This window comes from Sitodiplosis mosellana, unplaced genomic scaffold, assembly GCF_009176505.1.
Source record: "Sitodiplosis mosellana isolate CC-2019 unplaced genomic scaffold, AAFC_SMos_1.0 Smas_scaffold_1, whole genome shotgun sequence".
Lineage (NCBI taxonomy): Eukaryota > Metazoa > Arthropoda > Insecta > Diptera > Cecidomyiidae > Sitodiplosis > Sitodiplosis mosellana.
Window position 1 is genome coordinate 7,960,734 of NW_022595244.1, and position 18,284 is coordinate 7,979,017.

At 37.3% G+C, this 18,284-nt stretch overlaps 2 protein-coding genes and 1 pseudogene across 6 annotated transcripts; 2 read left to right on the forward strand and 1 right to left on the reverse strand.

Annotated features, from left to right (window-relative positions):
• Positions 1-1,097: 1,097 nt before the first annotated feature.
• On the forward strand, positions 1,098-3,940 carry LOC129578162 (dynamin-like; annotated as a pseudogene).
• Positions 3,941-4,650: 710 nt separating this feature from the next.
• Positions 4,651-15,367, reverse strand: LOC129573477 (protein mini spindles). Of its 4 annotated transcripts, none has more exons than XM_055453985.1 (11): positions 14,305-15,367; positions 11,263-12,016; positions 9,290-11,179; positions 7,366-9,207; positions 6,898-7,215; positions 6,619-6,808; positions 5,929-6,513; positions 5,673-5,831; positions 5,396-5,608; positions 5,231-5,332; positions 4,651-5,156 (listed from the first exon to the last, which is right to left on the reverse strand). In XM_055453985.1, exons 2-11 carry the CDS (start codon positions 11,838-11,840, stop codon positions 5,082-5,084), a joined length of 5,952 nt encoding a protein of 1,983 aa, XP_055309960.1. In that variant the 5' UTR covers positions 11,841-12,016; positions 14,305-15,367; the 3' UTR covers positions 4,651-5,081. The 4 variants fall into 4 exon arrangements, with proteins under 4 accessions (XP_055309960.1, XP_055309976.1, XP_055309968.1 ...); XM_055454001.1 differs by having other exon boundaries at positions 11,263-12,011; positions 14,305-15,241; XM_055453993.1 differs by lacking the exon at positions 14,305-15,367 and adding an exon at positions 13,403-13,812.
• On the forward strand, positions 15,252-18,106 carry LOC129573522 (kynurenine aminotransferase-like). 2 transcript variants are annotated; one of them, XM_055454073.1, is made up of 9 exons: positions 15,252-15,527; positions 15,797-15,969; positions 16,080-16,230; positions 16,415-16,542; positions 16,700-16,808; positions 16,870-17,006; positions 17,112-17,388; positions 17,472-17,658; positions 17,780-18,106. In XM_055454073.1, the coding sequence occupies exons 2-9, from the start codon at positions 15,797-15,799 to the stop codon at positions 17,998-18,000; spliced, it is 1,383 nt and encodes a 460-aa protein (XP_055310048.1). In that variant the 5' UTR covers positions 15,252-15,527; the 3' UTR covers positions 18,001-18,106. The 2 variants fall into 2 exon arrangements, with proteins under 2 accessions (XP_055310048.1, XP_055310059.1); XM_055454084.1 differs by having other exon boundaries at positions 15,276-15,727.
• Positions 18,107-18,284: the final 178 nt, after the last annotated feature.

Consider the following 18,284-nt stretch of genomic DNA (forward strand, 5'->3'; position numbering starts at 1 on the left):
ACTAGGCGGATTTTGTAGCCCCATCGATTCCCTTTCAACGATTCCCTTGCAATGTGTCAACTACTTCACAGTTAGATTTTAGATAGCGCAAACCCTTTTTTTCGATTTTTTCAATTTTTTCAAAAATTCACACTGGGTTAATTCAGAAAGACGGGCCACTTTTAGACCTGAGATTTTGGTTTCCTCTTTTTCCATCGCAAACAAGACTCCAAGCCAATTTTCAGCCAATTCGGCGACATCACATTGCAACTCTTCCCTGACTTCGTGTGGAATGGCCGATAGAGAAAGTTCATCAGTTAACGGACGTCATGTGCATAGTGGTAATTCGATATCTAATTATGAAACATGACTTTATATAGATTTTAGCACAAATGGCCTTTTTTCTAATCATATATTGCTTAAACGTAGAAATCTGCTAGAAGTATCTACTGCCGCCGTCTTTCTCGAAAATTCAACACCTATCCTTTGAGAAGTACTTCCCTATTCTGTAATATCTAGCAATGTGATAAAGAGACAAGTGAAGGATAAAATGAAATAAAACTATTTTTTCAGAAAACAATCACTTCGTTGTTCTCTCGTCAAAAGTGTAGTTGAAAATTACATGAAGAAAATACACAGAAATCAAAAAATTCCTCCATTTGTCCTAGCAAAATATTTTTTTCTTTCATATTTATCAAACGGCAATCATCCAATCTGAAAGGTTTGAATGTGCTTTTTTGCAAGTAAGTTCCTAAGGGGATTTTTATTGTACCCTACTTTGAATCGCAATTTTATCGACAGTTCGGTTGTACATAATTGGTAGTGAGGAAATGTCGTTAATTGGATATTGTCAATATCAATGCAATAGATAAGAAGTTGGATTGATACGAGGTGACAATTGAGCGAAAAACTTTTCGAAGATCAGTCGTGTTTCTTATTCCAAGCCTTTCGCAAAGAAAATAATTCGAAATTGAGTTCAATAAAAAAAAATTCTATCGTTGAAATATATTGGAGTTGAAACGATCACTAATAAAAACGTTCGAGAAAAAACTGAATAAGTTTTATTCAATAAAAAATTGTGTGTTAAATCGAAAGAAGAAAAAAACGTTTAAGCAAAAATGAGTTCGGACGATGCAGGAACGAAAAGTCTTATTTCGGTCATAAAGAGGGTTTTTGAGGTGTGCGATGAAATGGGTGTTGATAAGTTGGATTTTGATTTTCCACAAATCGCTGTGATTGGCAGCCAAAGTGCAGGGAAAAGTTCTGTTTTGGACAGCCTGGTTGGAAAGTAAGTTATCGAATGGCTTTCTTACGTGTACAAAAAAAAATTGAAACTTTTTTTACATATAAATCCAAACATTTTTCTCTACATTTGAAAACAGGGATTTTTTGCCACGTGGATCTGGCATTGTAACTCGATGCCCGTTAATTTTACAGTTAATACACGACGAAAATAGTAAGAAAAATTTTTATCTTCAGAAAATAGATTAAAAAAAGAAAATCTCTGACATGATAAATGGAGTGGCGGTCATAACTTTATTGAACGGTTCTCATAATTTGTATTTGAAAAACGTTTTATTTCAATAGAAATGGAATATGGTGAATTTATGCATTGCAAGGGAAAAAAGTTTGCCAATTTCGATGATATTCGAAAAGAAATCGAGCGTGTTACCAATAGCAAAGTCGGTCCAAGTAAATGTATTTCTGATGACGAAATCAGTTTACACATTCACTCGCCAAATGTGTTGGATTTGACATTAATCGATTTGCCAGGCTTGGTACAAATTCCAATCGATGGTCGACCAGCTGATATTAAACAACAAATTGAAAAAATGGTCCTCAGGTACATCGAAAAAGAGAATTGCTTAATATTGGCTGTTTCGCCAGCAACCGTTGATTTGGCCGCATCCGTTGCATTAAATAAGGCTCAAAAAGTCGATCCGCACGGTGATCGCACAATTGGTGTGATCACCAAATTGGATATGATGGGACCAGGCGGAAATGCCCAAAAATCCTAGAAAATGAAGAGTTCGCATTGCGCCGTGGATATGTCGGTGTTGTAAATCGTTCACAAATTGAAATTGATAATAAAAAGACAATTCCGGCTGCATTGGACGATGAGCGTAAGTTTTTTGAAGGAAATAAAAATTATCAACACCTCGCTCATCGTATGATATATATACGCCGCACTTGGAACGAATGTTGAACCAAGAACTAACTGAACATATTCGGGCGAGATTGCCAAGCTTGGAATCCGAATTGAGGAAGAAATTCGTGAATCTTGAAGAAGAAATTGGAGAATTCAAAGGTGTACACAGCGATGACCTCAAAGCCATGCAAGAACGAATGATGAAGTAATTTTACTCACATATATAATTTGTGTGGTTACAAAAACCAACCAACCAACATATTAACCAATGTTTTGTGTTTCACTTTTTTCCATAGGATAATTCGAAAAGTTCAAGCAGACTTCAAGAGAGCTATTGGTGGAGTTGGCACAACGGATATCATAACAGATGGGTTGAGCAATGGTGCTCGTATCTGTAGGACTATTAATAATAGGTAGTTTATGCAGTCTTTTTCCAATGGAAAGAGAGTTATGACCGGACTTTTCGATCTTTGTTTTACATGTATATGCCATGCATACTAAAACTAAATTTTACTTTTGGTGGTTTCAGTTTATCATCTGATATTTCAGAAGTTTCTTTGGACCTAACGACGCGTCAAATTTATTATGCTATACGAAATGATGACGGGTATCTTTCGGGTTTGTTTGTACCTTATGTACCATTCAAATGCTTTGTGGAAAAGCAAATTGAACGATTAGAATATCCTGTTCTTAAGTGCATTGACTTGGTGATGAAAGAGTTATTTTCAGCCGTACGATATAGCACTCAAGGTGTAAGTGATTGTGTGCTGCTTAAAATTTACACAACTATATATGCATTATAGAGCAAAATTGCACTCTTTGAGCATATGACTTACAAGTTTGTCTCTTCATTTTTCAAGGTTCCTAATTATTATCCAGTTTTGCGCGGGAATATCGAAAGAAATATCATTTCATTCATCCAAAATAATGAGCCAAAATTCAAAAAAAGCATTTTATCGCTGATTAAGGTGGAACTCGCCTATACTAATACCAAACATGAGGAATTCGAAAAGGACATGTAAGTGTATTAAGTGCCCACTCTATATGGCATAAACGTACCAATCGCGTGAATCGCGTGTGCCTTTTTTCATCAGCTTATTACTGTGATTGTCTTTTTATTTCTTTTCTATGCTCATCGTTCATTTATTCAATTCAGCAATGTACCACGAAATAATGCAAATGGTGGAAACAGTAAGTGTTCAAAACATATCGATTTACGTTTTTAGAAATAATTTCTTAATTTATCCACATATGCATTTATACGAATTTCAACAATACAGAGTCTACACAGGAGATTATCGGTAGTGATAGCGAAAGTGTAAGTGGTTTTTGTTATGTTCACCCCAGTTTTTCGTTTATAACAATATAATGGTTTTCGAGTCATTATTTTCTCAACCAAAAAACAGGACGAAGAATTCGAAGATTTCCTGAACCATACGCAAATTGTTGATGATATGTATAAAAAAATCGAATCATACACAAGAATTGTTGAAAAGACAATGAGTGATATGGTGCCAAAAGCAATCATTTTGTATATCATAAAAGAATTGGAAGATTACATCAATGAAGCGCTAGCATTGGATTTTGTTTGTCTTTCAGCTGTTGAATTTGTTAGTACTTTGAAAGAAAAAAAACCACGATATATCGAATTCATACAAACTCAATCAATATTATTTGTTACAGAAACAAATATTCACATTGACGCCAGTAGAGGAACAAAAGTATCAAGCAGCACTCAACAAATATAAAGCATGCAAAAAATCACTTGAAATTATTCGTATGTATCACTTAAAAATAGTTTTTGATTTTTAAATCATAATTGTTTCTTCATTTTCTTAACACGTATCAGGTGATATATCCTTACAAGGTATCATTGCTAATAGACCTATGGCAAATGGAGAATCAAAATAATTCAGTTCATCCAAGTTGTCTGCTTACGAAATTCCCATAAATTCAGAATAATTTCATTTTGAAAACAAAGTTTTGCATTGCAGTGCAAGTAGATGTATTTGCCATTGACTGAAATGGTCATAAATTGGCCTTTATCAGTAACAAAATCACATCTGATGCAATGAGCGGACGAAAATCATGAGCCAACAAACAATTTTACCCATTTTAAACAAACACAAGCAATTAAAAATGATCAAAACAAAAAAAAATATTTAAAAAGAACGATTTACCATTTTTTTTAACATTGAACCCAAGAAAAAACCCTGAAAATTGGTAAATATTGCAGATGTTCTCGAGAATTCCTCTCGTAAGCGAAAATACACTTCTTTGGCAACCATTAAAAAAATCCACTAACCGAATTCAATAGGCTAAACAGAAAACTGTACCCCAGTCTATAATCATCTGAATGGATAAATTCCCATAGCAAAAGAAACACCGTCATTTATGGAATTAAAAAAATCATTATGAGTTTTTGTCAAAAATTGTTTATTAGTATTTACTCTTTTTTTTCAAAGAAATAAAAAGAAATGCAAAAAATTGTCTTTTTACGAAATAATTTACTGTACTGGGCATTTAATAGGAGATTATTTTATTCTTTCTAAATGTTACATGATTTCTTTTTCTTCGCTATTTCCCCATGATTAGTTAAGGTGTTTCAATTATAAATTAGATTAATGAGTTGGTTTTTTTTCTGTATTAAGATTAATCCTGTGTGAAATAACAAAGATGATAATAATTCAACCGTGAGGTGTAAAAATGTGACGCAAAAGAAATATAATCGTCAATGAAATTCTGTTATTTGTTTTAAGACTGTAATTATAATAAGGATAAACAATACGATTTTTAATTTTCCATTCAGTTGCTTTACGCTATTCAGGGCAATCCATACAAAAGAAAAATTGCTTTCACTGGACAGGACGAATTCGATTCACAAAGACGATAGGGTACGGAAAAATATTAATGCAAATTTGATTGAAAAGTTTTTCTTTTCTCGTTCAATAATCTATTTCTGCGATCGAACCTGTGCCAAACGCTGTTTCATCAACTCCAGACGATTGGCGGATATATTTTCGGATGTCTGAAAATCGCAAATTCGAAAGCCATTGATTAATATTGGGGCGATTTTGACCAAGGTAAAATTAAGTAACAAACCTCTTTTTGTGTAATCAAAGATTTTGGAGCCAGCAAATTCACGTTGAGATTCTCAGTGGACGATCGATTATCGCTCTGTTGCTCAGCTCCACGGGCATTCTTCTGTAAAATGGATTTAATCCCTTTAGCAAATTGCTTCGTTCCATATTTTCAATACGATCATACCTTTAATGCATTCAATCGTTCCATCCAATAATCCGGATCTTTTCCGATCGTTTTCGATACGCCGAATCGATTCTCTGACAACACTTTGTTATCGGATTGATTATTTTCAGCGGCTGCTCTTTCCAATTCGGCCAAACCATCATCGATGAACTTACGGAAAATAGGATTTGATCCATGCAAATAGTGATCGATGTCAACATCGGGATTTTTAATCTGTAATATATCCATGAAAATGAAACAGAAGAATGTTATCATGTTCAAAATTACGATCAATTACCTTAAATTCGTATAATTTCTGAATGCCCTCTTGTTTAGTTTCCTTGTCGGAAATGAGTTTGAATATAGCCGAAACCGCTTCGTGACTTTGTACTGTATTCTTTTTCGATGGTGTGGTCTGTGTTCGACCGCCATTGGTCTGACCATCCTTTTGAATGTTCTGTATAAAAATGATTTTTTTTATTATGTAATTGCTCTTGTTCAAGTAAGAAAAATCGCATTGTGTTACAAGAATCAACTTAGAGCATTTGAATTACCTTAAGAACCTTCAGCAAGTAGGAATAGAGTTCTGAATGTGTTGGAATTTTCGACAGATGTTGCAGTATATTATTGCCTTTAATTTGGGCCAAATGATGAATAATCGTTTTGACTGTACGATATGGTGTGTCCGCGTGTCTTTGGTGCCAATATGATGACGGTAATTGAACCATAAAATCGTGTACCTCCAGCAAAATGGCATCGTAATCGATTTCATTCGATTTCTCCGGTAGATTTTTCACATTACGCCAAATGCATTTCATAAGGAGGTCGGTGAATTTGGGCAAACCAGCCCCTGAACAGGTTTCTTTCAATAGGCGAATCAATGCGCAAATGATATTCGTGAAATTGGACTTGTCGAATATCTTTAAACAAATGCCGTTAACCACTTTGGTATACTCGTTCTCTTCACTGTTCGGAAGCTTTTGTTCAACCATCAAACCAATGATCAATGCCATAAATTTTTTCAACGGTTCGATGCCAACATTCTTGCCAAGCGTACGTGATGTGTAAAATGAATAGATGCTCGATAGCAACGGTTGATAGATTGCCAACGCATCTGACACTGGGATCTGTGACAAATTCTACAAACAAAATCAAAGAATGTATTTCATTTGATAAAAATAAAACAAATTCGAAAATATGGAAGAATGAACACAAACGGTTTCATAATAGTTAAAGTCACTCACTTTCAATTGAAGGCAAACATTTTCAATATAAATTTCCTCATAGTCGCGAAGGGCTGCTTGTTTTTCAGGTGACTCCAGTATATCATTCAGCTCATTCAAACCAGCTCGGGCTGTAATTGTGTCTGAGCTTCCGACTGAACGCAAAATTCGCATTAAATTTGGATCCAATTTGGGTAAAATATCAGGCAAACTGTAGAAACAAGTGGAAAGTAATTGATAAGCATTAACAATATCATTCTTTGTCAAATATTTCAAAGTAAAATAAATTCTCAAACTCACTTCTGAGCTGCTGTTGGTGATGTGTTCTGCATTGCAATGGTTGTGTTCATGTTGTAGTTTATACCATGACTAACGGGTGACATCATATGTTGTTGATGTGGAGCGCTTGAAATCAATCGCTGTAATCGTTCGGCTGGATAGGAAACACCGTTCACATCAGCCGATTTCAACGGCGAGTGTAAAAAGTCGGTTTTTACATCCAATGGCTTGGGTATTTGCCATTGATCGCTTCGAACCCAGTCTCTTTCGATATCGCTGATGAATTCTTGATCCAGCTTGAATGGTCCACTCGGTTTCGTGCGTTGAATTTCGTGAGGTCTGTTGAATTTCAAAAAGAGACATTAAGTAAATTTTGCCTGATCGAATTTTCTCTCGGTTTAATTTAATTCTTTCGATTGAAGAAAACAAGAGTCATTCAATTTCATATCCAAAAAATGAAAATGCCAAACAAAAAAAATGTCGACTTACTCTTGTACAACGACTTGTGTTTGTGGAGATTCTTGTGGTTCGGGCTCACGTTCATCTTCTTCCATGGGCTCGTCATCATCGACAATGTCTGGTTTGATTACAGCTACTGGTTTCATTGGCACTTCAGCGGGTACTTTTCGTGTTTTCTTCGCACGTTTAATGCGTTCATCCAACATGGATAAATCTTTTTCCGACAATTGACCAATCAGTCGGTACACCCTTTCATCAACGATGAAATAGGCTTGAACGACACAATTCAATGCTGCACTTCGCACCGAATTATCTCGATCGGCAATATGTTTTGCGATTTCCTTCAGTGCAATTTGTGCCGATGGTTGACATGCACCCATGCCATACGTTTCAATTAGATAACCCAATTCATCCAAGCACTCGGTTCGTTGTCGGGCATTTTTCGATTTCAAGCCTTCCATGATGCAGGTGAAAACTTTTGTGAATGGATATGTAAGACAAATTTGCCGGAACAACGATCGCACACCATTACGAACGGCATCCTTTGGATCACCCAATTTCACCAAGAGATGCGGCAAAAAGCTGGTCCCTTCCGTTTCGCTCATATCATATTCACTGGCGATCAACATTTGCATGACCAAATTCAAGTAATCCAATCCTTTTAGCAGCACCGATGGATTTGTATCATAGAAACGCAACGAAATCCATTTCAAAATCAAATCTAAATTACAAATTAGGGCTTTTTGATTCGAATTCAAGTCTTCTTGCAATGCTTCGATAACTTTTAAATGATACCGGAAATCTTCATGGAACATATTGGCCAAAAGATTTTTGTTGAGACCGGCCGTTGTCATTTGATCGCGTAACAAATCGGTGAATTCATCGCGAGGCGTTGTGAATGCCCATTTCAACACCTTGAGTTTTTGTTCGTCGAGCATTCGCTGATTCTTCAGGTTGTTTATCGATAGCAGTGGTGATGTGTCAACATCTTCATCCTTCTTGCGTGATGCAGCTGGCTTATTGACGGGTGTCGGTACTTTTTGTGTTTTTCCACCAACCGTCTTTGTGGCCGGTTTTGATTCTTCAATTGGTGCTATCAATCCCTTGCCCTTCGGTAGCGGTTTAACAGGTAAACTAGGACGTGCCTTATCCAATGAGGTTAAAATTGTTTTTTTCGATGCTGGTTTTTGATGCTCCAATGCTTTTACCATCGGCTCATAGCCCACGTGTAGCATGCATCCAAGCACGGCTTCATTTGCATTCTTACGCACATCAGCATTGCGATCACATACGCTTGCGTAGAGATACGGCAAACTTGCGAGTATTTCATCTTTTGGTATGGATTTTGGTGGAAGCGTTGGCAATTTCTCACTCAACCAGCCCCACAATTCGGTTCGCAGCGATGGATTACCGGTTTTAAGTGCCTCAGCAATCATTTCACCGTCGAAGAATTCCTTGTAACCGCATTGTTCGCCCCATGCATTCATACATTGAATAGCAGTCGATCGCATCACTGCCTTACTGTCGCTCAATCCATTCAAAAATCCTGGGAATAAGACTCGAACGTGTTGCTTACAAGCCGGTCCCATGGCTTCGGCCAGCTGCTGACATATTGACATCGATGTTTGTGCAATTTTCGCATTGCTGTCGACCAATCGATGTCCCAATGCTTGTGGCAAATCTCCAATGCTTGGTTTAATCAATTTGGCTTCGTTCAAAATTCCTTGTAACTTTGTAAGGCCTTCGTTGCGAGTTTTCCAGTTTTTATCCGACATTTCAGCAATCAGCGCTTCGGTAATCTGCGACGAAATGTCGACACGAGGCAACATGTCGCTTAGTTTGATTTCGGGTTGATCGTCCTCATCGTTTTCCCTGTTCGTAAAAAAAATCGTCATCCGAATTAGCACTTTTTTTCAGATCCATTGAATAGAGAATCAAGTAAAGAAACACTTACTCCTCATTGACTGAGCCACTGCTTGATGATTTATTTGCACCACGTGTTGGCTTGGGTGGCTTTTGATCGGCATTTTTATCGAATTCGGCTTGAATTTGTTGCTTCAACGCTGGCTTTTCGCTGTCAAAGAACATCGCCAATGTGTTTCCCATGTACAAGTGCATGATGCCAACTAATTGAATTGCTGCCTGTCGAACGGCTGGGTTGATACTCTGAACAGCTTTCTTCACATCATCCAATAATGTTTTTGGGTTGACTTGCATTCCGAATTCTTTAATCGCACCGCCAACCCAATTCAGTGCTTCAGATTGCACCTTTGGCGATTTTTGTTCAAAAGCAATCGTAATCACCTTTGACACAACATATTCGAGTTGAATGGCTTCGGCTACAGCGGTTAACACTTGATTAGCCCCTGCGCTGTTCTTTGAATCGGCCAACAGTGCAACGATTTCGGTTAAAAATGATTCAGCTGTTGTTGTGGTCATTCCGAGTTTTTCGGTGATTGCAGCCAATGCGTCGAGTTTCAATTTCAACACTTGGAAGTTCGTCTCTTTCAAGCCGGGCTTCTTGCACAGCGTTCGTGCCAAAACTTGTGAATTTCCAGCTTTCGATTCGATGCCATCGATTGAACCTACGAACGTTTCGGCGGTTGATAAACGATTCTTCCAATTTGAATCGACTAGACCAGATAAAATTTCACCGGACAGCAGTTCGGTTGCTTTTTCGTCCACCTCTTCCGGTGTCATTTCTCGTTCAGATGGCAGAGTTGCTTTTGTTGAACTGGCCGATTTTTGTACCGCATTGCTTGCAGCGGGTTTTTTGGCTGCCGGTGCCTTTCTCGCGACGGCTCCAGAAGCCGGTCGGGTCACAGATTTTGGTTCAGCTGAACCAGCTTTAGTTGCGGTTGCAGATGCCTTCACCGGTGCCGTGGTTGGCCGTTCTTTCTTCGGTGCTGCCGCAGTTTTCACAAATATTTCTGCTTTTTCCGAACATTCTTTGATTTTGGCCATTTTCAAAGCGTCCACATCGACAAGATGCGGGCCGACTGCCTTTTCTCCCAACAGTTTAAGTAACGTTCCCAATGCCTCGGCCGAACTATCACGAACCGTTGGATCTGATTCGTTGAGCGTCTTCAACAATGCCGTAGAATATGCTTTGATCAATTTCTTATTAAGAACAGCTGGTTGTGTGCGTGCAACGGCTCTAGCCAAAAATGACGCCGTCTCCGCTTTGATACTGGGATTTTTGTTATTCAATGCTTCCAACAAATCTTCTTGCATTGCTTCCAATGTGGTTGATGGGTAAATTGCATCGATGGCTTCACGCAATGCTGCCACAACATTGGTTTTCTTCTCTTTGAACTTCTCCAAAATGCCTGACACACAGGCCAATGCATACGGTGTGAACTTCTTGCCCAAACCCTTTGCCAAGCATGCTAAACATTTGCCAGCCATAGCAACGAGAACCACATTCGTATCTTTAGTGAGCACTTTTTTCAAAGCCTTCACACAATCACCATAGTCGCCACTCTCTAATTTCGGATTTTCCAACAATTTTTGCAGTGCTTCTAGTGATTCTTTACGCTCTTGCCACTTCTTCGCTTCGAGTTTATCGTAGAAATCTTTCGGCAATTTTGATAGAATGTCTACTGGGTCGATGAGATCCAAAGGATCGACTTCTTCGCGTTGATTACTATCCTCATCGTCGGCATCGCCTTCTTCATCACCGGCAGCCGCTGATTTGAGCGCACTTTGTTTCTCTTGCTGTGATTTCAAATAACGTGTCGGTTCCGGTTTTTCGTTTTTAATTTTGTCAAATTCCGTTTCTAGCTCGGTCAAAAGAACGGCAGCTATCGAAGCAATGTGTGGTTTCAATGCTGGTCCAATCCATCTGTCGATTGAAAATGGAGAATAATGTTAGCAATGTATATTTATATGTAATCCGATCACCGTTGAGCAGACTGTTTTATTTACCTGAAAATTTCGATGGTCAACTGCTTAGCTTCGTCACGCACATTCTTATCACGGTCGGCCAGCAGTACGGGAATTTTCTTAATAAACGGTTTGATTCCGACGACCTTATTTCCAAATTCACGTAATGCTTGTGTCAACACAACGATGGTAGCCACGACAATTTTCGGATTTTTCGCATCCAAGCCTTTAACCAATTCATCGACGGCTGCATCTTGTTTCTCAATTTCGATGTACATCAATGCAATCTGAAATGCCAAATCCTTGACTTTGGCTTTTGGCGCTGAAAAGCATTTTGTCACCAGGCCACCCATGACATCGTTGACCGTTTTACCAGCACATCCAGCATTTTCGACATAAATGAGTGTCGCTTCGAGGCCACGTTCCTGTGCCATTGCATGGCTATCAATCACAAATTTCTTAACTAAACCTAAGTATTTATTCCATTCGGGTGCTTTTTCATCGTCGATGCCTCGAAATATTTTGATCAACTCCTCATAACCATCCAGACGTGCCTTCCACAATTTGTGTACACAACGCTCGTCGACGGGCAATTTCTTGTATTCTGTATCCTCTTCCATTTTGACCTTTGTCTAGACTCTAGTCTATCTGAGTATTGAATTGAATTGAATTTACGCCTTATTTATTACCACGTTCCGAAGAAACAGATAATCAGACGACACTCATTCGGATTTATTTGGTTGCTGTTTCTGCACAATACACACAACGAATGAAAGAAAACCAAACTCGTTCTAAGCTGAAGACAAGTGGAAAAGAATATTCAAATCGATTAGTATTACTGCGAAGGAAAAAAAAAATTTATTCGTATGTCATGTTTTATTTTCAATACACGGAATTAGCTCCGGAGTAAAACCAAAACAAATCGCATACAGTGAAAATAGTCATGCGCAAATCGCAGTGCAAATCACATTTTGAAGGATTTTCTCCATAATAATTTTCTTGGAGCACGTTACGTATTCTATATGTAGCATATACATGCTCTGTCGATGGGTATGGTCATGGTATGCTTTCTTTTTTTGTACGATGACGAACGTCAGTGCGTTTGGAATGTGTCTGACGTAAATAATAAATACTAATTTGCTATCATCGTTCTGAATCACCCGTTTGGAAAATGGAAAATGGTCAAAAATCAATTCTTGAATGGAAAACTTTTTAAAAAAATATCCATATATTTTCGAAACAATATCCGGCCCTTTTCGAAATTAAATCAATAATTTCATACACGCTATATGGCTCGTGTCTCGAGACAATGCCGATCCAACTTTGATTCACTCGGAGCTGTGTATGGTGAACGCATAAATTGAGCGTTGCATTGCTAGCCACGCCGAAATGACAAACGGTTGCCAATAACAGTAAAAAAATAACCCCCTGTTTTGGTATTGTTTTGGTCGTTACATGTGGGTTGCATTAGCAAAATTAAATAAAGTTCACTGTCTCTTTCGCAAACCAATAATCTCTCGTGACCATAATTATGTGTATTGTTATATTTATATCGGTCGATGCATGGAACGACAACGGTGGAAACACCTCCCGACCAAATACCATTTGTTCCGAACGCGTATATCGAACATTTCATGCACTATTTCCACATGCACTCATGTTGCACACCGACCAAACGTTCCACATCTATTTTTAACATGAGAATACCAATTTTAGATGACCAAATTCCACAGTCGAACACTTTTTAAGGGGGAAACGCTTTAAATTTACATATGAATGATGTGATTTTCTTCTCTCTTTGGGTTTTCTTGTCAACTAGCGGCTATTGCAAAATTGCATAAACACACACTTGGATCGAAAATAGTAGAAATAGATTCTCGAAACATCAGCCTATGCTCGTTGAAACGTCTTTTGGCCGTCAGCAATAAGAAGAGAAAAAAAAATGAATGAAAAAAAGACACCAAAACAATTACGGCAAAACAAGATGTTTTGCCTGGAGTTCAACCTTCAATCGCAGACGACACGGCCGAGAAGAATCAATTGTGCAAAACGTGCACAAAAATTAATGAGGCGATTCGAATTGAAATCAAAAAATGTAAATTTTCGCTCATATGCCGAATATGGATATTGAAAGTAACACACAGTAAAGCCATACGTTCGCTGTTAAATGTTGTTATCTTACTTGTTTTTTTTTCTGTATAATACGTTCCAAATCGGTGAGTCGTGTGTGATGATGACAGCAAATCAAATTCAGCGCGAGAAATCGACGAAGAAGAAAAAAAAAACTACAACTTTTTTTTTATGCTTTTATGCGATTCGAAACTGATGTTCACCGACCGAATGGTATGGCAAATTCATCAGAACACTTATCGAATGAGAGAGAATTGATGTCACTGTTTTCGTTGTGCTCAAAAAATCCCAATGCAACCGCACGGTATGTTGGCACCGAAGACCAGTGGAAGAAAGTATTGCGAGACACAGAGAGAGAGCGTAGAATGAAAAAAATCAGAATATACACAAGAAAAACAACAATAAAACGCATTGCACAAACATACCCATACAACCGAACCAAACATCCTCTGTCTCACTCTCTTTCTTAGTCTTTGGCGATACACACAACTATCGTATGTCATCGATGTGTGCGGCACACAGATGTGCCGAATGAAATCAGTTTTGGTATGGTATGCGCGCCGAAATGCGACACAGAATGTTTCATGTTTTTTTCCCCTTCATTTATTCCATTCATGCTTGATCTCATCGAGAAAAAAACAGTCCAAATTTATCAAAAGATCTCGACTCATTTTAATTGGTTTTGCTGCGTTGATTCATGCAAACGTTGCCAGTCAATCGAAACGAAAACTTCATTAGGTGCGTTTTGTTGTTTGGGTGCCACAATAGTTTGTTTGTTCTTCTTCTTCTCGAGTTTTTCATTTTTGAAAATTAACGGTCGTATTCGGTCGCTAGACAAAGTCTAGTAACATACTTGACTTGCGATTTTATCCGATCAAACCATCCTTCTGAATCGAATTGACAGTTTTTTCAACGCTTATTTCGAATTGAATGAAAAAAATGCATCAAACAAACCTTCTATATTCTCGGATAAATTTCTCGTTGAATTCACTTCGTGTTGACTCTGGACAATGTTCAGCAGCAGACACAGTTTCACAAGAAATATATGAACAGACACAAACAAATACGCGTTTTCTTATGATTTTGTAAAATGTTCAACACAACAACGAATCAAAAATATCAACTAAAATTAAAACATTCACAACAAAAGAACAAAATTCGTTTCTCTTTTCGTTCTCAATAAATTGATTTTTCTATATGTTTGACGTCTGGCCGTGTGTATTGCAATTTGCGATCTGAATTGTTGTGTGTATGCGCTTGACTTGACGATACTCTTACTGTTCGAAATTCAACTGCTGTTTTTGGCTCAGTGCGACCAATACACACTCACATTCCGTCGGGCGAAGTGCGGCGATTCTCTTTTTTTCGTGGTTCTTATGCTGGCAACACTGCGCACCGTATTTCAAAGTGTGGATGTGATGTATATTTCGTTAGAATGGGTTTCTATATTTGTGGTTTTTTTCTCTTGCAATGTTTCTTATGGAAAAGATGTTCACAATGATTGTGGTGAAAATGTTTTTTTTTTTAGAAAATTATTCAAACTGTTTTTCTTTATTATTACTTTTTATAGACTTTTTCTTCGTTTTTTATTTTCAAATATTTTATTTAAACTTTCGTGTCTTTTGAAAAGAATCTTTTCCCTTTAAATAATGAATACACATGCACAAAAACTAAATTCCCAGTCGAAAAATTGGAATCGGAACGAATAAACCAATTAACTTGGAATCAAAGGATACTGTGATTATTTAAATCTTCAAATATCACAGTCGCAGATTCGAATTTGAAACGATTCACATTGCACATAACCAACTCAATTCTCCATTAAACGGTCGCAATAATTGCATCACCTGATTTTGACATTTTGCACAGTCTCCAAGCAGCAAATGACATTACGACAATGCCGATAGTTCAAAATCTGTATCGTATCGCTTATGTTTATCGCAAACCGAATGAATTTTATGAAGTGTTTTGCTGATATTGTACAGTGATACATGCAGCAAGTTCATAGCGATAACATCGAGTTGAACGGTTTGGCATATAAATTAGGTGTCGTCACACAAAGCTCGCATCGATTTGACAATTGAAAAATTATCAAAAACAAAAACAAAAACAAAAACAGCCAACAAATACGAACGCATCGGCTCGGTGGCTCTAAAAATAAAATATTCCATAAATTAGTACGTATTGATGATTCGCATGAAATTTACGTCAAAATTTGGTTGCGTTAAACTCGTAGATTTTCCGTTTAACTTTAGAACGTTCTGACAAACAAAGCAGGGAAAAAAATAATCTTTGCTTTTCAAAGGATTGAACATTATTAATTGTCGCATTATCTTTTTGTCTTATCATTAATCCCCATACTAGAACGTACAAAATTGTAATAAACTGAATACGTGGCTAAATCACATCAATCCATTCAATTTTAATCATGTCTATGGTTTTATAGATGATTTTGGAACTTGCTCGCACATCGTTCAACAGTCTGTTGAAAGTCACCACACGAACAACATCGGCCGCAATCGCTTCGAGTCAACAAATCTATAGAAACATGTCTAGTCAATCGATTGATGAGAAATTCGAATTGCCGAAACGGTATCAGGGTCAAGCACCGAGCGTTTGGTAAGTAACGGGATTTAGTTTAGCAGTTATCAGTTCCACATATTATTTTCATCGGATTGACAGTTCGAGTGCATCATTTGAAATAAAATCATTCGTTCATTGAATTTCAGGAATGAGTACATTCAATTATTCATGAAATATCAGCCAATGAATTTGGGACAGGGCTTCACCGACTATCCCGTACCACAGTATATTACAGATGCTCTCACTGCCACCGCCAACAGTCCGAATTGTTTGCTGAACCAATATACAAGAGGATTTGTAAGTAATCTTTTTTGACTACTTGATCATTATCAGGTTTTTGTTTGTTTTCTTATTGAATTTACAAGTGAAAATATTTTGTATGAAAAGTGACAAATGAATTCTCATTCAAGTAGATAAGATTTTGTGCTATTCAATAAGAGTGAGATTACTAACTTTGTTTCGATATCATATACAATTAAAGGGTCACCCTCGTCTCGTACACGCATTGTCATCGTTATACTCGCATTTGGTCGATCGAAAAATCGATCCATTTAGTGAAGTTCTTGTCACTAGTGGAGCTTACGAAGCACTCTATGCGACCATTCAAGGGTAATTAGTTTTTTGTTATAATTTTGATAATTTAGCTAAATAGTAAAATCAAGCATCACAAAGTGCAAGCTTGTAAAGTGATATTCCTAACAAAGTCTTACGTAGAGCGAGAGAGAGAAAAAATGAATTGGTCTGATTTTTAATTGGTTATCAATAGGCATATAGAGGATGGCGATGAATGTATTATCATTGAGCCATTTTTCGACTGCTATGAGCCCATGGTGAAAACAGCTGGCGGTATTCCACGCTTCATTCCCCTTCGATTGGTAAATAGATAGACTTACTGGATATTTCAACTAAAACTAACAATATCAACTCGCTTTGCAGAAAGAAACTGGCAGTGATGTCATCAGCTCCGGTGATTACGTTCTTGACGATGCCGAGCTGGAATCATTGTTTAATAAAAAGACAAAAATGATAATTCTCAACACACCGAACAATCCTTTGGGCAAGATTTACAATAGGTTTGTATTTTCTCCAGTCGGATGGTTTCATGAACATTTCGAAATCGTGAAAACGTTTCGAGATGCTTAAAAAAGAAGGCAATTCAAAATGTTCAAAAATTCCAGGAAGGAGTTGATAAAAATTGCCGAATTATGTAAGAAACATAACGTTCTCTGTGTTTCGGATGAGGTTTATGAATGGATGGTCTTTGACGATAATCAGCATGTCCGTATCTGTACTCTTCCTGGCATGTGGGAGCGAACAATCACCATTGGCTCAGCTGGAAAGACATTCTCCGTCACTGGATGGAAAATTGGCTGGGCATATGGTCCAGCGAATTTGATGGTTAACTTGCGAATTGTTCACCAGAACTGCGTTTATACTTGTCCAACACCAACTCAGGTAAACAACGACTTTTTGGATTAAAACCAAAGAAAATTGACCAAGAAACGGTCCACTTGAATGACATTGTTTTTGAATTCCAGGAAGCAATTGCAATTGCATTTGAGTCGGAGCTCAAGCGCTTAGATTCACCGCAATGCTACTTCAATTCGTTGCCAGTTGAATTGGAAGCAAAACGTGATTTCATGGCCAAATTCTTGAGTGATGTTGGAATGAAACCGATCATTCCACAGGGTGGCTATTTCATGATTGCCGACTGGTCGGCCTTGGGTGAGTCAATCGAACTTTTTGCCATTCCAAGGCGAAATTTCAACATTCTAATTGAATAATTCATTAAAATGAATATAACATTGATATGAATATGATTCAATTTTTCCTTATCGTCCAACAGAAAGCAAAGCTGACTTGAGCACTGAGTCAGATGCACAGAAAGACTATAGGATGACAAAGTGGATGATAAAAAATGTGGGTTTGCAAGGAATTCCACCGTCCGTCTTCTACAATGAAACGAACAAATCCATAATGGAGACCTTTGTGCGCTATTGTTTCTTCAAGAAAGATGAAAATTTGGAAAAAGCCGCCGATATTTTGAAGAATTGGGTCAGCAAATAGTGGGGCAATTGTATAAATACACAGATTGATATGTCTATGAGCAAGAATTTCTGTTCATTTTTTTTTTAAATCAAACAATAAAATGGTTTATATTGGTTCATCAACACTGATTGGCTTTTATCAATCTACTGAAGTTTTTTGCTTTTATTTTATTTAATCACAAAGAGAATGTATGGAAACATTTCAATTTCAATTAATTTGCCAAGAAAAAAAGCAGCCATTATATTGATAAAATAATCTAAAAGCGAAAATATTTTTTGTTTTTTATTGCAATGATTAATTAT